This window comes from Glycine soja, chromosome 12 (genome assembly GCF_004193775.1).
Source record: "Glycine soja cultivar W05 chromosome 12, ASM419377v2, whole genome shotgun sequence".
Lineage (NCBI taxonomy): Eukaryota > Viridiplantae > Streptophyta > Magnoliopsida > Fabales > Fabaceae > Glycine > Glycine soja.
In genome coordinates, this window is record NC_041013.1 from 12,641,663 (window position 1) to 12,661,058 (window position 19,396).

At 31.5% G+C, this 19,396-nt stretch overlaps 3 protein-coding genes across 3 annotated transcripts; 2 read left to right on the top strand and 1 right to left on the bottom strand.

Moving 5' to 3' along the window:
* The first annotated feature begins 7,097 nt into the window (after positions 1 to 7,097).
* LOC114378745 (protein ALP1-like) lies at positions 7,098 to 8,614 on the top strand. The gene is made up of 3 exons (XM_028337372.1): positions 7,098 to 7,172; positions 7,674 to 7,899; positions 7,984 to 8,614. The coding sequence occupies exons 1-3, from the start codon at positions 7,098 to 7,100 to the stop codon at positions 8,418 to 8,420; spliced, it is 738 nt and encodes a 245-aa protein (XP_028193173.1). The 3' UTR covers positions 8,421 to 8,614.
* A 65-nt stretch (positions 8,615 to 8,679) lies between these two features.
* On the top strand, positions 8,680 to 9,576 carry LOC114378639. Its single transcript, XM_028337284.1, has 2 exons — positions 8,680 to 9,071; positions 9,144 to 9,576. The coding sequence occupies exons 1-2, from the start codon at positions 8,700 to 8,702 to the stop codon at positions 9,264 to 9,266; spliced, it is 495 nt and encodes a 164-aa protein (XP_028193085.1). The 5' UTR covers positions 8,680 to 8,699; the 3' UTR covers positions 9,267 to 9,576.
* A 996-nt stretch (positions 9,577 to 10,572) lies between these two features.
* LOC114378269 (protein MAK16 homolog) lies at positions 10,573 to 16,106 on the bottom strand. The gene is made up of 9 exons (XM_028336834.1): positions 15,825 to 16,106; positions 15,620 to 15,729; positions 14,960 to 15,078; positions 14,754 to 14,851; positions 13,249 to 13,336; positions 13,021 to 13,161; positions 12,774 to 12,891; positions 12,000 to 12,133; positions 10,573 to 11,003 (listed from the first exon to the last, which is right to left on the bottom strand). Exons 1-9 carry the CDS (start codon positions 15,884 to 15,886, stop codon positions 10,959 to 10,961), a joined length of 915 nt encoding a protein of 304 aa, XP_028192635.1. The 5' UTR covers positions 15,887 to 16,106; the 3' UTR covers positions 10,573 to 10,958.
* Positions 16,107 to 19,396: the final 3,290 nt, after the last annotated feature.

Sequence of the window (19,396 nt, forward strand, 5' to 3'; positions counted from 1 at the left end):
GTGTGAAGACATTCCATCAATTAATCCTTTTGCCGGGAAGTAATTCTCTATGTTGTGTAGAGCATATAATTGGTCCCAACTTTATGGCTATATTGCTGGCTAAGAGAAACGTCTCAGTATTGTTGGTGATCAAAAGCCAGGTTCATATATGATATATGGAACCAGAAAAAGAAGGAGGCATGGCTGTAAAATGCTTTTTCTTTATTCATAGCTTTTGAAGTTCCTAATTTTCAGTGCCCCTTCTACAAATTTACAATGATGATCACACTTCTGATGACAGAGAAAGCCTATTTCTTTTCTACTTTTGTCTTCTTTTTATGTGGTGTGGTTACTATAACAGATGAAACTAGCAGATCGATTTGCTTTTCATGCAAATGTTTATGGATAGCATGCAAAGATTCTTTTCTGAAAAATTGGAAATCAGTTCGGAACAAACATTGGCGAATGAAGGTTAAATAGGAAAGACTAAACCAAAAGAATTCTTGTTAAGGATTACAAGCATACACAAGCTTATACTTCTTATAGCTGACATGAACCATCTTTGATAGATGATCGTTTCTGCTTACTAACCAGTTCTTCATAAATTAAAGAGGACCATTACCTCTATTAAAGAAAGTCAAAAGATGGAAATCGTATTACATGTGATACTATTATAAAGAAACTAACTAGCCGATGTATTGCAATACTAGATTAACTCATTTGCTTTTTAAGTTCATTTTTTTTAACCTGATAGCCTCAGACACACCAGGTGATGAATAGTTCCATTTCAAGATTTTCTTCCAAATTGAATCTGCCTTTCAATTTTGAACCTCTTTAACTTATGACTTATCCCTTCTGCTGTTATAATACCTCACCTTACACACAGAAACTTGTGTAGCCCCAACACTAATAAAAAAGAAAGTTGACTGTAAGAACACATTTATTTCACCAGAAGTAATTGTCTAAGGAAACTTCTGGAGTTCTGGTCAAAGGAAATTATCCAATAAATAAAAGACAAATATAATTGCTTCTTGTTGGAGACCCTATTTTACAGAAAAATTTCAAGAATTATGCTATGCATTGCCACCTTACCCACATATTGTGCTACTAACTAACAATCACCATTAGTTGCTTGAACACACACTAACTCAAGAAACTCACCAATTATCAATTACTCATGCTAGTTAATTGTTCTCTCCTGTCCACTAATGTTATAGGCCACTGTTGCAAGCCAACTAAGCATTAACAAAAACTAACAGCTCTGTATGAGGTCCCCCTCCAATCCCTTTTCCACTATAGGTATCATACGTAATAAAAACACAATCCTTGTCTCTCCTCTGTCTCTCTCTATATACCCTCATATTCATATTAATTTTAAGCAAACCCCACAAACCATCATCATCATTATTTACCATTCCCGCCCCATGAAGTGTTCTCTTTGTCCCTCAAAACCATGACTCACCTATATAGTTGTATCATACATACGGTGTTACCTCAAAGTGTACATGCAACTCCAATTAAAAAAACTATTTTCACTTTTGAACACAGTCCTTACCATAGCACCCAATAAATTAAGGACAAGTTGGGTTAATTGTAATGTTGTTATATTTTCATGTTGCTTATGCAGAACTCAGTCCAACAGACCCTAGAGTTCGACCTCAATTGTAAATACCAAGCCCGGACAGACCCTAGAACTGGTAAATGACGAAAACTAACAAGTAATTAACAAAGTTTACTTACCTCACAAAAGTTGGACAAAACCTAGCCCGGACAAGTTACCGGCACCGACGAAACGCAGAAGCAGACGAGGGAGGGCACCACAGAGGTTTGCTACGAAGGAGGTTGCTAGCTAGGGCGTGCTCACAACAGATAGGAAGGGCAAAGAGTTAAAAGGTAATGGCGCGGTTTCCAAAATTATTTTAATTTGCAAAACTGCAACAAGGACGGTGATTTCTTAAAAAACGTTGTTGTATTCATTGGCATGCTGTCAAATACGAAGACGTTTTTCACTACTCAAACGTAGTCATTTGAACCGCTCAAATACGACATTGGGCAGCACCAAAAACGTTGTCGTTAATGTGAGGGTATTTACAAAAATGTCACCGCTACAGATTCAACAACGTTGGCATAGCACCGATGTTATATTGATGACGTGGAAATGCTTTTTTATAGTAGTGAATGTGTTCATACCATATAGCTGCTAAAGCACTGTTCTTGATTTTAATCTATTACAAAAATTATCACTCCACTGAATTTAAATCTAACTATTCGAGTGACTCCAAAATCCAAAATACGACTATCAAGGAGTGTAAAGAGTTGCGAGCTCAGAAGGACAAGGTCTTGGTTGCTCATGCCATTGCCTATCTATAAAATTGACTTGTAGGCGGCATTCTTTTTTCACAAGAAAATTAATCACCAATTTCTTAATGAATTAATTAAACGTAGGTATAGTTAGCCGTAACATTTTCCCTAACATGTCGCAAATAAGAAATAGTGCTAGTTATTTGTGTGCAAGTGTGAATATCTATTCAAACGGGGAAAAAAATGCACAAATATTACAATACAAGTTCATAAATTGTTCTCTGGAACATCTTGAATTTTTATTTTTATTTTCACTAGTACAGGTTGAATTAATAAAAGACTCGTAAAACATTTAGTGGTGCAATCAATCAGATATTTTTGGCTATACACAACGGAGCATGGTTACCAGGAAATTATTTGTAACATTTGATGGTGCAATCCAGCACACATCACATAATGTTTTACGTCCCACTAACCTATTTCGTTTTATAGGGAAAATTAAACACAAGCTAATAATTTGTTCAAGAGTTATTTTCATATACGATCGTATTTCAACCAAAAATTGTTGGCACAAGGCCACAACTAATTTGACACTTGAGTAAAGGTACAACTTTACCCAAAATGATCCAACATGATGTGTGTGTATATATATATATATATAAAAGCTTCTGTTTATTTGATGAAAATATTTTCTCGTCCCCCCAGACCCACAGCCAATTTTATGCATAACTGAACGCTAGATGTCAACAAAAACATCTGCAAGTGAAAATCAGTTGAACAAAAAAATAATGGAATGTGCTTAACTTTTTCAAAACTTACAAAGGACTCCAAAACCTGGCTGAGCTGCGTGACGCAAGAAAATTGTAAACCACCTTAATGCTCAATTAATGCAGGAATGAGATGCTCCACTTAGGGGTGGAAAAAAAACTGAATTAAAGAACCGATGCTAAACTGAACTAGTAAAAAATAACTAAACTTTTTCAATAAATTGATCTAAACTATTATATAGTTTAGTTTCAAAAACCTGAACTACTTCTAAATTAACAATTAACTAAACTATGAATCAAAATGAGAATTGCTTTCTAAAATAACTTAAATCTTTTGACAACGTCCACTCAAATTATTTGTGTCATAGCTCAATTCATTTCCCTGCCTTAAATCCTTTACCCTGTGTTTGGATGGGGAAATTTAACCAGGTAAAGTATTTCAATAGAGATATTAAATTGTCTTTCAATAATCTAATATGTTTGGATGGGGTATTTTAAAAGTAATTAAAATGCTGTCATTTTTACAAAGTATTTTAATATACTAATTTAAGAGAATTTGAAATTCTCATTAAAAAATAAAGAAATTAAAATTCCTCCTCGTATCCCTCTCTCAGCACACCAGGCGCTCTCTCTCCCATCGCACACTGCACATCACGAGCTCTCTCTCCCTCTCAGCACACCATCACAAGCTCTCTCTCTCTTTCCCTCTCAGCAGCGTCACGAGCTACCACTCCCTCTTCGTGGCTTTTCTTCCTCTCGCTGGTAAGTTCCTCTCTCCCTCGTCATCTCTGTTTTTTTTTTTCTTTTTTCAAGTTTATGTTTGTTTGATTTTGATTTCATTTTTGTAGTTATAAGGGTTGCTTATTTTTTTTATTTATGTTTTGTTTTCTATTTTATTTATTTTGTTTCCGTGATTTTTGATATGTTGGTGGGTGTGAATTGAATGGATTTGGAGTTGAGATAGATTGTGAGCACCATATGTTTGTGAATATGCATCAAAGAGAAATAGAGAAACAAATCTATTTAAATTTCTTGAACTGTATGATTTTCTGGGGGTTCAAGGGAATTGGTTTATTTGACATTTTGGTTATTTGTTGATGGGGTTCAAGGGATTACATGCTTACAAGTATGTTCATAGGGAAAGTTTTGATTGACAGAGATTAATTTGTGTCCTAGAATTGGCTAAGGTCACAGAAGCAAGCAGGGCTTCATTAGTTTATCCTCTGTCAAGTTGGTATGCAAATCCGCTGGCTTGTTTAACTGTGTCTGCGTAATAAGTTCATTAGCTTTTTCTGTTGAAGCAGTGTCTGCATAATAGTATGATTGGTGTTGGTTGGGAGTTGATACATTTTAAGCATATAACATATATGAGGGGAAGATGATATGGAGGGATTTATCAGAGGTATGAGACAGTTTGTAAGCTGGTCACACTTGGAACAATTGCTTAGCCTAATACACCAAATTGAACTAGTGGTGGATCTAGAACCTAGGTTAAGGAAACAATTTATTTAAAAAACTATGGATTTTGCCAAAAAAAAAACTGTGGAATGATATTTATCTATTCTTTAGGCTTTTGTAAGGGATTATTTACCCTTAGAGACAGCTTCAGAACCTGTGGAGATGTGAGTTACCTTGAGTGGAGAGTGTTTCTTGCAGAATGACAAGAGCATCGAACCCAAGAACTCTAGAACTGAACCAATAGGTTTGGAGCTTTCAAGCACCAAGATCCTCACTAAGATGTAGGTTGGAATTTGGTTCTCCACCATGATGATGTCCCTTATGATGGCATCCTTGGTTAGCTTCACACCACTTAGCTGAACTTGGTCTTGTAATCCTGTCATGAAGGAACCAGACACTTCCTCATTGAGATAATTGTGGAAGAAATCCAATAAGAACAAACTGTCAATGGCTATGATGTATAATAAGGTATCTTCCTTGAAGTCCAAGTATTTGTGGTAACTAGCACGGATGAAGACAAATCCTGTCCTTGATGTATAATAAATGCACAGGATTTCAAGTTTAGGTCTATGTCGCTGGCTAATGTTTATAATGATTAAGACTTGTGATAACAGTTTATCGGAAGTGATGGAAGGTCACCTGAATTACCAACCATACTGAATAGGATAAACAAGTGCCGAAAGCAAGAAAAGAACCAGAAATTTTAGTGGGAGCTAGACACATTGTGTGGCTTTATAATATTTGGCATCAGGTTGACATGCGTTGACCAGATGTTAATCTCAATGTTCTTATAGAAGGTGAGCATCATCGCTCCACCTATTCCCATTACAGTGCCAACCACCTTGGCCTTCCCTGCTGATGTTCCCATGTTCAACCTTTCCAATCTGAGAATATATAGCACAAGTTGAAATTAAAATATGACTAATGTCTTTTGTAGGAGTAACATTTGTTGTCGATTTTATTTTGGGGAATATTTTTTAGATGTATATATATATATATAAGATAAAAGTTGAGAGATGAAGATAAATGTATAAAATATCGAATTGAGGGGGTTAAGAATTAGATATTTATACAATAGAATAGGGACTAGTTTAAGAAAAAGGGTGTATATGAAGTGAGAACAAGTAGCCTACCCAAAGCAGAGAGCTAAGATAAACCAGGAATGAGGTTGTATATTGCATGCATACCACTGAAATAAAACTCTAATTTTGATTAAAAAAACAAATAAATAACAGTTAAGAAATTGTATATAGATTTTGTCCTAATTTTGAAAACGAACAGTGGTTGAATACTCTGCTGTTATGTAACTAGTAAGTATGTGCTAGTATACACTCCTCCAACTGATGTGAATTTGTGATTCCAGTAGGGGATGTTTATGCAGCCATAGGGATTATGTACGCACTTAGAACCCTTAGCACAAGTCACTAGTCAGCAATAAAAATTTTATTTGGTCTATCGTGACATACTAGAAACATTTTTCTTCTGCCTGCATGTATCTTGTTATTCAAGTTGTATTATTAGCCTTGTGTTTTGCTCTGGAAGTCGGGATACTATTTTGGAAGCCGAAGTGGCTTCTCAAGATTATAGTCCCAAGGGTTGCCCTCTCATTCCTGCAACAAAATTGTGTATTTTTTAATTTTAATTAAAAATCATGTGGATGTTATGCAAATTTAGCTCCATTTCATCAACTATTAAATTGATGTAATTTTTTTTATAACGAATTATGTTAAATTTTGGCATATTATACTTAATTTGATACATGAAGGCTAAAAGTACAGTTAGAAAGAAATTGAAAAAAAAACTTTTAACTTTATTTTGGCACAAATTCTAGTTGTGTTAAGGCATTATTTTCATTCAAGTTTGACTACATTTCCCTAGCGTTTGAGGATGACATTATATTTGGCACATACTTACTGGAATCCCAATTACGTTTTCTCAATTTTAATTTTAATTCACAATACTTTTAAGTCTTTCACATTATGGTCATGTGCCCACAGTAAATGCAATTGCTGTCTTGATTTGCCTCTCTAATCTTGTGCCGATAAACTAAGGAAGGTGACAGATTATCTCAGGCTCTTCAATTCCATCCTTCATTAATTACTAGTTTATAAAGGTGAAATAAATTTCTATTACTATTTGTAAATACAATTTAATGTAAGCCTTCCAAAAAATAAAACAATTTAATGTAGTTTTAGTCTTTTAAAAATTGTTAATTTACCCATCAGAAATACCATGCATGAATTTCTAAAACACGTGATTCGCACTACAGTTTCATTGTTACCCATGTTGTCATTGTTTTGTGATCAAGTTACACATTTGTATTTGTAGGCCCAAAATAGTTTTTTGGTACAAGCGTTAACTTGGTCTAGTCTAATATCAATATATACACAGGGAGAGAAAAGAACAAGACATGATTTAATAATATCATTGTTTTTAGTTGATCATCTTTGAATTGCACTAGTATCATTGTTTTACATCTTTTACCTAGATATTTGTTTTAAATCTCCAAATAATATATGCACATATTATCTTATATCATTATCATGCAGTTTGAATTGAGAAGAAATGGATCATAGCATAGTTAACACTACAATGACTTCAAGAAAATGTAAAAGAGAAGAGTATAAGAAGATAATCTTATTAGTTGCTGCTTGTGTTGTTCATATGGTCATTGGTGTAGTGACATGGTATCATAATAACTAATTTGTTAAGGAACCAACCTGTAATTGGGAACTAGAACGTCACAACTTCCTTAATCGTCTTTATAGAGGAACAAATAAAGATTGCATTGAACAATTGAGGCTTAGTAAAAATGCATTTTTTAACCTTTGTATAATTTTACAAGAAAAGGGTGGATTAGTAAGAACAAGAAATGTTCCAACAACTGAAGCAGTAGCAATGTTTTTACATATCCTTGCTCACAACCTAAAATATAGGGTAGTGCAATTTAGTTATTGTAGATCTAAAGAAACCATAAGTAGGCAATTCAATGATGTCTTGAGAGCAGTAATGAAAGTCAGCAAAGATTATTTGAATTTTCAACCCTGTACTTTAGAAGGTGCAGAAGCAAACAAGTGGAGATGGTTTTAGGTAAGTTTATCAATTGTTAGGAGAAATTAGTTAATTATAAAATTTTCTTAGAATCTAAAAAAATTGTCTTGCTTGTAGAGATGTATTGGAGCACTTGATGGGACTCATATTCCGGTTACAGTTTCTCCTGATGAGAGACCTAGATATCGTAATAGAAAGGGTGATGTCTCTACAAATGTGTTAGCTGCTTGTGGTCCAGATTTAAGGTTTATTTATGTGTTACCTGGGTGGGAAGGGTCTGCAGGAGATTCTCGAGTATTACGAGATGCATTACGTCGTCAAAACAAACTTGAAATTCCAACTGGTAATATTTCTTAGAAATAATTTTTTTCTTTTTTTTTTTTTTTGGTCTAGTTTAAGTCTATGTTTGTTATTTTAAACATTGTAGGTAAGTATTTTCTTGTGGATGCGGGATATACCAATGGTCCGGGATTTTTAGCACCATATCGAGGGACTAGATATCATCTCAATGAATGGATTGGAAACACCCCTCAAAGTTACAAGGAGTTATTTAATCTTCGTCATGCAAGTGCCCGAAATGCAATAGAAAGGTCATTTGGGATCTTGAAAAAAAGATGGAGTATATTAAGAACTCCTTCATTTTTTGATATAAAGACACAAATAAGAATTATCAATGCTTGTTTTGTGTTACACAATTTCATAAGAGACGAACAACAAACTGATCAACTTTTAGAAGTTCAAGACTTAGAATTTTTATCTATTGTTGATGAAGAGTTAGTCCATCAATCAAGGGAAGAAGTTCAAAATAATGTCATAGATGATATCACAACTATTCAAGCTACTGAGGAATGGACAAGATTTTGAGATACATTAGCTATGAATATGTTTGCTAACTATCAAGTTAGGAGAAACTTTGCTTAGGGATAGTTCTTTTTTAAATGTAATTTGCTATTGCTGACAAACTTTGTGTGCTTTGTTACTATTGTACTTTTCTATTGAAGATAGACTTTTATGTACTTTGCTATTGCATAAAAACTTTGCTTGAAATATTTTCTATGATTGTGCAGTGGACTAGTCAAATGAATAAAGTAGGTCATATCTAATATTTGTTACGTACAGGTTGAATAAGTGACATTAACTTCAATGGAGTCATCTAATGAAAAAATGACGGACAAAAGAAAAGTTTTAGGAAAAAATAATGAGGAAACAAGAAGTTATTTTACATGGAATTTGGAAATGGAACGTGTATGGGCTGATGTACTTAGAGATCAAAGGAATTTGGGCAACAAAGGTGACGGAGGTTGGAAAAGGTCAGCATTGAATGCTGCAGCCGCGGTGTTATCTACAAGCTTCAATGTTAATGTCACATCAGATAATGTCAAAAACCGTATCAAATTATGGAGATCATGGTATGGTATTGTAAGTGACATCCTTGGCCATAGTGGATTTGATTGGGATGGCACTAAGCACATGATCACAGTTGAGAATGAAAATGCTTGGAATGAATATTGCACGGTAAGTATTCTTTAATATGTTGCTATTTTTTATTCAAAGTAGATTGGATTTGACTTTTTCTTTGTTTTCCAGTCGCGAAAATCGGCTAAATCGTTTCGATTCAAGGTGCTTCAAAATTGGGATGATATAGTGAATTTGTGTGCTAAAGATAGAGCCACCGGTCATGGAGTGTTATGGATGCTGATGAAGAGATGAGTAGAGAAACAAATGAAGTGGAATCTATGGGGTTAGGTGCTACTGACATAGATTTAGAAGAATCAAGCTCTAATACAAAAGGAAAAAGAAAAGGTTCGACTTCTTCTGGCACACATCCTCACAAGAGAAAGATGGGAGAAAAGTTAATTATTCAGGTTCCTCGACTTTTTTTTTTTAATTTGGACCTTGTAATTCTTGTTTAAGATCTTTGTTTGGAACTTGATTAATTAGGACCTTGTAATGCTTGTGTTGATTCGTGTTTATGCGTTGATGCGTTATTAACAATTTGATGCATTATTAACTATTTGAATTTTCTTCCCGAACAATAAAATTAATATCATTTGAATTTTGTACGAGATAATTGTCCTTAGATTACATAATTATTTAATTTTAATATGTTTTTTAAAATTATTGTAAGACTAGGTAATTAATTTTTTAAACAAGAATAAAGAATTACATATCATTCATCTTTTAATTTTGTAGTATTGTTTAATCCAAGTTTTTTTTGTGTTACTACAAGAATATTGTATAAGATTCAAAATTGTTTAGCATTAAAATTATTTTGATTATTTAATTATTAAATATTTAAAAAAATTATTATTATATATTTTATAACATTAAATTTTTTTTTAATATTTAACTATTTAAAAATGACTCATGTTTATTCTCATTCAATATTAAAATTTTAATTTTTAAATAAATATTTAAAAATAAAAATTTGAATTTCATTGAAATTGAATTACTTTATCCAAACAAAGAAATTAAAATACAAAAAATTGAATTGTCTCATCCAAACAAAATATTTATAAAAGAAAAGAAATTTAAATCAAAACAATCAAAATAGTGTGAATTTGAATTTCCTATAAATCTTTAAATTCCTCGTCCAAACACATAGTTAAAGTCTTTAATTTATCAATTAATAGAGTAACACAACCATCAATGATTGAATTTGCCCCCTTTTCCATCCATCTTTTTTTTTAATTGCTTGACTCCACTAAAACTTATATATTTGCATTCACCAAACTACACAATAAGATCAACAAACTAAATGTTAATATCTGACAAAGAAAAAAACTAAATTTTAATATCAGTTCTAAATGCACAGCCAATAAGATCTAAATATTTTTTTAAGTGAAGAAAATGTTAATATCAATTCCTAGGAAAAGTGCTAAAAAAAATTTTAAAAAAAAACAGATTATATTTTTATGTTCTAAATGCTATAAATATTTTTAATCTTGGAGTATTTAAAATACAAATTAATAAAAAAAACATTTTCTTCTCAGACGTTTTCAAAACAAATAATCCTTAAAAATAATTCAGAACAATTTAAAGTAATTTGAAATAATACAAAACAGTTTAGAACAATTCAGTTCAAATTACTTCTACAACCATTCAATTCAGTTTGTCTCAACTATTTGACGATTCAGTTCAGTTCGGCGAACTGCAAATGTTTTACAGTTCGTCACAATTCAGTTCGAATTGAACAGCCCTAGCTCCACCTCTGTCAAACCACCCTAAACTACTTTATGGCATTTGCCAGAACTCTTCAGAACAACTATGAAATAAATTAAAAACAAATGAGGAAAATGTATATAACTTTAAAAGCTGGAAAAAAAAAATAGAAGACTCAACAATCAAAATTCCTTTTCTGCTATAGCAGTTTTCCTCTATCCGTAACAACGGTGAATGCAACTACTGTACCACCCTCTGTCTTTCACCAGCATCCTCCCGCTCAACCTGAAAACAAAGAAAAACAAAGTTGCAACATCAGGTCTTGAACCTAAGATATTTTAGGTATTTCATACATCTCTAAACTCTATCAATGTCAACAATGAAGAAAATTAGTCTAATATAGAATTGTATTTAATTCAACACTGTATAGCACTCATACGGTCAACTATGACCTTGCTTTTGCTTTATAAAAGTTACTTCTAATATTAAAGATGGAATGGAGTTAACCGGTGCCTTATTCTTTAAACACAAATGAATATTAATCATAAAATTACAGCATGTGTCTGGCGTAATGATCTGTTCTAACTTTCAGAATGTAGTTTTGGCAAACCAAACAAAGAACAAAAACTAAGTAAAATTAAGCAAGAGGAACTGAGGAAAGGGAAACATCGACAAGGATTTGATTCACATCATTGTCAATGCTCGGTACATGGAAAACACATGCACATATAACATATTATTGAAGTAAACAGAGGATTGGCTTTGTTATACTCCGGTGCCCTGAAGCTCCTCGTTATGTAAAGGCATGGGGGAGGGTCATTGTATGCAGACTTACCCTTGCATATGCAAAGAGGCTGTTTCCAGATTAGAACCCATGACCAACCAGTCATCAAGGTACAATTTTAGAATCAAGGCCATTCTTCTCAAGTTTCTTTGAAGATAAAGCCATTTTCCTTTTGTTAATAACTAAAAAAAGAGGCATTGGCTCTATTTTCAATCTCAGATAATAAAAAATGTTTCCACTTTCTAACATTGTCTATCTTGAAAGTTCAGAGCACTGAAATTGTATCCTATGGCATCATTTAGTTGAAAACAATAATGGGTATGACCTTCAGATTAGAACTGAATGTCAACAATTATATATTTTAAATATTTAAATTATGATCTGCGAAACTTTCCCAAAGTTAAGATGTTCACAGAAAGTAATTCATAGAATTACAATATCCAATAGTATTTAAAAGCACGGATATTTTTTCATAGAAGGAAACATCGTATAATTACCTCAACAAGTACCCTTGTCTTCTTTGATTTAGAATCAAGGCCATTCTTCTCAAGTTTCTTTGAAGATAAAGCCATTTTCCTTTTTGCTCTACTCCTATCGATTGCTTCTTCCTCTTCATCATCAGTGCTTCCAGCTGCATTAGTAAGCTTTGTCATGCTTTTAATTTTCAAATGTGTAAGTTTGGAACTATTTCCAAACTCATGACACAGATTCCTTCTCAATATGAAAGGTTATCATTTGCAAAATTGTTTGTATAAATTATTTGATTAGATTATAATAATTTGAAAGTAATCAGAAGCCATGATTGTAGATCAGTAAACATTGTTTTAATTCCTAAATCTTTTTTCCTTTTATCATTATAATTTCCATAAATTTATGATTAAAGATGAAAAGACTTGGAAGATCTGATTACAGCATCAAATCTAGAATAAATGAAGACATACGAGAACTGACTAAAGAAATTATGCAACCAACTTGAAGTCGAAACTAAACTAAGATAATAATATCCTATCTATTATGTTTACCTAACTAGGTGAGGAACATTGATAACATGACCTGCTTAACTATATCATACCAGCCTCTTACCCAGAATCCTTGAATTTGGGCTTCAAAATCAAGCAAAAGCAAATTCCTTGTTGAGTGAAAAATATTTGAAACAAAAATGGGAACCTAATTCACTATTTCATCACAAATAAAAAAATGTCATTCAATATATATTTGAACATGTGAAAAATATTCAATCCATGTTGCAAAGCTTCTAAACTAAATGTTACCATTTTCATCATTGTCATAATCACCCTGAGACTTAAGAGTTGCAAAACCACCAAAATCCTCCATGTCTTCTTCCTCTTCAAGTTCATCATAACCTTCTACATATTCTACTTCTGGTTCCTATTCAATCCAAAATCAAAAAATTAATAAATTGAACAGACTAAACACATTAAAAAGTTAAATTCCAAATAGATTTTACTGAAACATAATTGACAACAGAAAAAAAAAGATGGATTAGTAAATACATACTTCTTCATCCTCTTCTTCATCAGCAATTTGAAGTTTCTCCATATCAAGAACTTTATTGTACTCTTCAAGAGGATAATTGTATATATCACTTTGTTGATAAACTCCTTTTTGAAGGCGTTCCAATAGCTCTTTTTCAATAGACTAAAATAATATTAAAAGGCACCAGTTAGTAAAGTGAAAACAACATATAACTTAATTTGCATGGGTAACATTAAGATTAACTATAACCTTTTCTAACAAAGCTGCTTTTTCAGCCTTCTCTTCTCTTCGAGCCTCTCTCTTTTTCTCTTTCCTTGGAGTTGTCATTATTTTCTCCCTGTACAACAGCAACCACCACAATAATATGAACTTTCATCGTAGACAACAACCTAAAGTATAGATGAAGGTACGAAGAATTGTCATATGAATGTAACACAATGCAAAGATCTCACCTCAAACATAAAATCATATTCAAAATAATATATACACATGTAAAAATAACAGACAGGAAGAATACCTATAAAGTCACAGCAGTCTAATAAATTCTAATTTAAATTCTATAAAAAAAGGGAACTTATCCTCGAACAGATTAGTGTCAAATGAATGGGATCAAACAGATTAACACTAATAATAATGTTGAAAAATTAGTGTTCTAGGGACGTGAGACAGAATCATTAAGTTATTTAGTTATAGCATGTTTGGTTTAGATTCAGTTCTAGCATAATTGATTAAAAAATCACAGTAGGCGTCAAGCAACAAATAGTTGCTTCCGCTTTTTCATGGTGTCGTCATGATTTTATGGACCAGAACCAATTCTCACTTGTTATCCAAACACACCATTAATCTTATAGGCTCAAAGAGAAGGCTGAAAAAGCAGATTTTGGTGCATACTCAGAATGGTTCAATACAAAAACAGATCCTAAAGAACCTATTATTTCTATTTATATTAATTTAATGACTACATACATATGCTTTGCTTTTGGTCCATTACAAGCAACTGATTTCTAGTAAGTGCTTCATAATTATTAAACAAATAAGCAGACACAAAGAAGCAGGAAAAACTGGACAAAAAAGTCAACCACAATATTTCTAGTGTGATGTGTCCTCTAATTAAGTAGATAGGCTGCCCCTCACTCATAAACTTGTACCTCTCTAGAATTACTTGTCACATAATGTACTTTGAAAGAATAAGTTTGGAGTGTAATTAGATGTCAAATGTCAAATTACCAAAAACAAAGTATACAAACCATTCTAAAAAATCAAAAGTGATGAGAAGGTTGTAAAATTACATCTACAAGTGGGAGATCTATTTTTTTCCTAAGCTGGAGTAATATAATGTTATTCTCCCTAATATGGATGTTTCAGCAAAATCAGCACCAGAACTAAGCATCATGACAGTAGTCAAACATTTAGTTGGTTTGTCATGGCTTCACTTATTTCAAGGAAGTGAAGGAACAAGCCAAATATAGCCCAAAGTCTAAACCATCAGCAACTGATTCATTGAAAATCAAATGTAATATGGTGGGGCTTTAAGGTTTTACTTCAGGTGGTAAATTCTTCTGTGACAATCATATTCACTCATAGAAAATTATATTTACTTCACACACCCACGCAAAAATGCATTTATCAGATTGGTTATTCAAATGTTCAGAATCAAACAAATTAAGAGCATCTGGAGCACAAGCTTCTTATAGATACATTAGGTATGGCTTGGCATGATAAAACAAAATGCAAATGAGAATTTGATTTCAAACCTTGTCTTCAAAGCAAGTTTCCTCATACGTATCCGCATCTGTGTCATTTTGGTCAAACGTTGCTTTATCTTGTGTATAAGAAGTTTGGGCCAATACATCTGCCAATGCAGAAAGTTCAAGCACACAACCAATCCTGACAATGACTAACAAGTAAAACATTGAATACTTAAATATGTTAAAAGACTAGACTACATGATCCACAGTACCAGATGTTTATCTATGATTTCAAGTGCCTTCTCGTAATTCCTAGGAAGCTTTACTCTTTCCCACAAATCTTTCGGCATATGAGCTCTTTCAATAGTTTTCATGTAAAGGTAAAACACTCCTGCAGCACCCAATGTAATATCATCACTATTTGAATACTCTGCCATGAATTCCCCACTTATTGCATTTTCCATACATCAGAATAATCATTTGGGAGTGTTTGGAAGAGCTTCCATGAGCTTCTTTTAATTTATCTTGGTATTTTAGCAAAAAATTAAAGCTGTTTGGTTAAACAGTGTAGCTTAATGAATTAAGCACTCGTGGCATAAATTTTTCACACAATAATCTACGACTAAATAAACACTCATTTAAGCTGTTTATCCAAACACGCCCTAAATCACTGATATGTCGCACACAATAAAACCAAACCAGTTTATTCCATATGGGAACATGAAGAACGATAATGCCCAAATTAAGTGAGACATCAAAGACAATTTACTACAGGTCCTCACCAAGCCATCTTGTGGATTCTCCAAAGAACCAAACTTTAACCTCAACTCAACCAAAACGTGCATATCATTCACAATCCACACGTGTTTCATCACTATGCATTAATTTCTACCAAAAATCTACCCAAAAAAAGTATTTGTAAGCAAAAGTACCATTGTCGTCGCGAATGGTGGCATAGCGACTATTAGCCAAAGGGCACGAGCTTCGGTTACAAACCCCAGTCACGTTGTAAGGGTTTCTACAAAAATTCCCCGTCGCAATTCTACAAAAAAAAAAAATGAACGAATAACATTTAAAAAAAACATAAATCTGAAGAGGGCGTAAGAAAAGGAAAATTGAAGAGGTGAGGGAACTTACTTGGCCATGTAACTGCAATGGTTGTGCCTGATAACTTGCCATATGACCTCGTCGTGCTGCATTGTTGAAGCAAAGTATTAGGGTTCTGCTTCGGCGGTGTCGTTTTTGGGAGACAACACGAAGATGGGTGTCGTTTGGTTGCGGAGTGAGAAAACTAGAGGCGCCGCTGTGAACGATGAAAGGGAAGGGCTTACTTTCAGAGACGACGGTGGCCTCCGTGAAAAAGCGTTAAGGGTAGGTTTCACTTCAGGGTTTTATTTGAGGGTCTTCGTCATTTTAATTTAATAGATCGGGGTTTTATTTGAGGTTCTTCGTCATTTGTTCCATAAAAAAAATGATTTAGATAATAATATAACATCACATTATATATGCGGGGTAAAGGGTAATGTTATATTATCTATCAAATTAACACTATATAGTTTTTTATTTAATAGATAATTCAAAAAGGAAAAAAAATTACTATCAATACATAATTGTTCAAAAGATTATGAATTATTAAAAAAAATAATGAATTGAGTTAGGACATTTAAAGTATCATTTTATATTATTTAAAAATTTTAGTTAATTATCAATGACTTTATTCTCGAACCTTGGTAAATAAATAGTTTAAAAACTATAATATTTTTTATTTTAAATAAAGTATTCAAAGCCCTCTAAATAATTGATTTGTTCCACAAATAATATTTAATGGTAAAAAAATAAGAGCTTGAGTTTTATTTACAGCTAATATAAAGATTTTTATATTCTTAATAAATAAAAAATATTTCTAAATATAATTTTTAAAATAATTATTATAAAAATTAAGAAGCAAACCTTAAAATTCACTAATAATTTTTTAAAAAATTATAAGTTATAAATAAAATCTTATATTTTTATATTTTATTCCATATACATTTATATTGTTAAACTTACTGATTTTATTTTTTATAATTTGTCCCGACTTAGAGTCTTGAATCCGCCATTCTTTATCATCATATTTCTAAGTAGTAGTCAACATGTGCTTAGTTAGAGTAAAATTAGGTTGAATCTTTTAATCAAAATCTTGAATTCTATATTAATGAATGGAAAAAATAATTCATAAATGGAAAAAGAAATCACACTAAAAGTGACTAATTCGATCCTATAACAAAGATTACTAACCAACAAAAATTATTAATATTTTACACAAATATCATTGGAAAAAATATATAAAAAACAATACTACTTATTTTATTTTCTCCCTATCTCTTTTATTTGTTATTCAACATGTTTATCTAATTTAAATTATTTTTCCATAGTGTTAAGTCTTGTGTGTTCAAGGGTTGATCTATATAAACAATAATGGGGTAATTGTCTCAATAAAGTTTTTTTTTTTACTTAAATATATTAAATAATGATTTTTTTGTGATAAGATAATTTTTAAAGAAAATTAATGTAAAACTTTATAAAAGAGAAAATAAGTTCATATTGATTTTACCTACTTTATCCCTTTAATTTTTACTATTTCCAATTCATCTAATACCTTTTTAATAAAGGTTATATTATTTTTCAACCATGAAAATATTATAGGCTATTTTTTTATCCAACCCTGAAAAAAATCTAGATATATCACTGCATATATTTGTATTTTATTATCAAGTTTGTTAACTTTTATTACAAGGCTCAAAACAATATTTTACTATGTAAGATAAAGTTAATAAACAAACTTGTAGTGTTGACACAATGGTGTGAGATTTCATTGCATTCATATATGAAAAACAATGTATTTAGGAGAACAATGTATTTAAGAGAAAAATTCATATTTGAGTCCCTCTGTTTACAATGTTCTCTTGGGTCAACGACAATTACCTATCACTAGTGAAATTAATCTATGATTCAATAGGATAAAAAAAATCCATCATCTTTGATACATAACAAAAAAAAGTTACTAAAACAAACATATGTACAATAATACAAGTCACTTTAGTTAAACAGGTCATATGAAATTGACAAAGAGAAATTATCCTAATAATATTAATTAATCTCTTTGTATATAAACCTAATGAGTTTATGAGCTTCTTCAAGCTTTTAGTGCCTTCACTTTCTCACTTTTACACTCATTTAAATATTATCCTCTCATAAAATGGTGAACTTTTACTAACATGTATATCCTTTTATGTTTTCAAATTTTATTCGTGTTACTATGGTACACCATTATGAATAGTGATTGCCCACAGGGTGAATATTTTTGAATTTTTCTCTCAACACAATTTATTTCACAACCAAGGTTAGAATCCGAACCCCAAACAACAATATTTTAAAATCAAACCCGTTAGTGAATCGATAAAGATACCGGTTCAAGGTTTAATGGTTCAACAATAATTGAACAGTTGTTGAACCAGTAATAATTAAATAATATTTTTAAATTTGAATACAATAAATTACATAGTTTTTACAAAAATAATAATATTCATAACTTTCCTTGAAAATTATTATGATTAACATCATATAATATACAAAACTACACATAAAACCAAATCAAATATAACATACTATTTAATTTCTAGAACATAACACAATATCTCTTTTTTTGTTTAGGTAATGATATGAATGTATAGGATAGAAAGAAGAACCTGATCCTAACTGCGACCTATCGGTAGAACTTAAGTTAGCAAAGAAAGCATGACCGTAACCGTAATCTATCAATAGAACCAACACTATAAAGTTCTTAACCCAAGAACAAAGAGGAAACTCTTACAAAGAGAAACACTCAATTTAATTAATCTGAATATTCTGCCTTAAAAGCTTACAAGAGGTTCCTATTTAAAGGTTATGCATAGCAACCGTTGATGCACATGTAGTGAATTCCCACTAACAATTTCACCAAGCCTTAATTATCCATTAACAATTATTTTCTACTAAGCTTTTGTTTTCAGCCAGAATTTACCTCCCACTAACTATCATAATAATATACAAATTACACATTAAAGTAAATCAAATATAACATACTATTTGATTTCTACAACATAAAATAATATCTCTTGTTTGTATAAGTAATGATATGAATTAGGCTCTAGTTTAGTTATATCTTCTTTAGCTTTCACCTTCATGATTAAGTCTTGAACTACTTTTTACTTGTTTTAGCTTATGTTTTTCTCAAGTAGCCTTTCATTTATTACAAAATATTTGAGATACTTGAACCTTGACAAATTGATGTGAAGTAAGAAAAATTATATTATATATCAATCAATAACTACAATTGCAAAATATGAAAATTATTTGTTATATCATCAATCTTGGTGTCGAACGGTCATATCACATATCTTGACAAAATAATCATTTGAGGGTCTTTATTTTTGTTAATTTTCATCTGGGGATTCATTTTGAAATATTATTCTAAAGGGGATAAGTTGTAACTTTAGAATAATATTTCAAAACAAATCCTCAAATGGTAATTAACAAAAAAAAGACCCTTAAATGATTGTTTCACCCACAAATCTTATTTATTTTAAGATTTAATTTAATATATTAAAAAGTATTTTATTTTTATTTTAAAAAAATTAACTTGGTAGAGCATCTTTCTACTTTTCACTCCTTTTTTTATTTTGGAAGCC

Bases quoted from the DNA above. Each gene is read 5' to 3' on its own strand.
- LOC114378745 (XM_028337372.1), top strand. From the start codon at position 7,098: ATGACTTCAAGAAAATGTAAAAGAGAAGAGTATAAGAAGATAATCTTA. The intron at 7,173-7,673 runs GTCATTGGTGTA...TCTTGCTTGTAG, and splicing joins CTGCTTGTGTTGTTCATATG to AGATGTATTGGAGCACTTGA. The intron at 7,900-7,983 runs GTAATATTTCTT...TAAACATTGTAG, and splicing joins CAAACTTGAAATTCCAACTG to GTAAGTATTTTCTTGTGGAT.
- LOC114378639 (XM_028337284.1), top strand. From the start codon at position 8,700: ATGGAGTCATCTAATGAAAAAATGACGGACAAAAGAAAAGTTTTAGGA. The intron at 9,072-9,143 runs GTAAGTATTCTT...TTTGTTTTCCAG, and splicing joins CTTGGAATGAATATTGCACG to TCGCGAAAATCGGCTAAATC.
- LOC114378269 (XM_028336834.1), bottom strand. From the start codon at position 15,886: ATGCAGCACGACGAGGTCATATGGCAAGTTATCAGGCACAACCATTGC. The intron at 14,852-14,959 runs GTACTGTGGATC...CTGCATTGGCAG, and splicing joins AAATCATAGATAAACATCTG to ATGTATTGGCCCAAACTTCT. The intron at 12,892-13,020 runs GTATGTATTTAC...TGGATTGAATAG, and splicing joins ATGAAGAAGAGGATGAAGAA to GAACCAGAAGTAGAATATGT.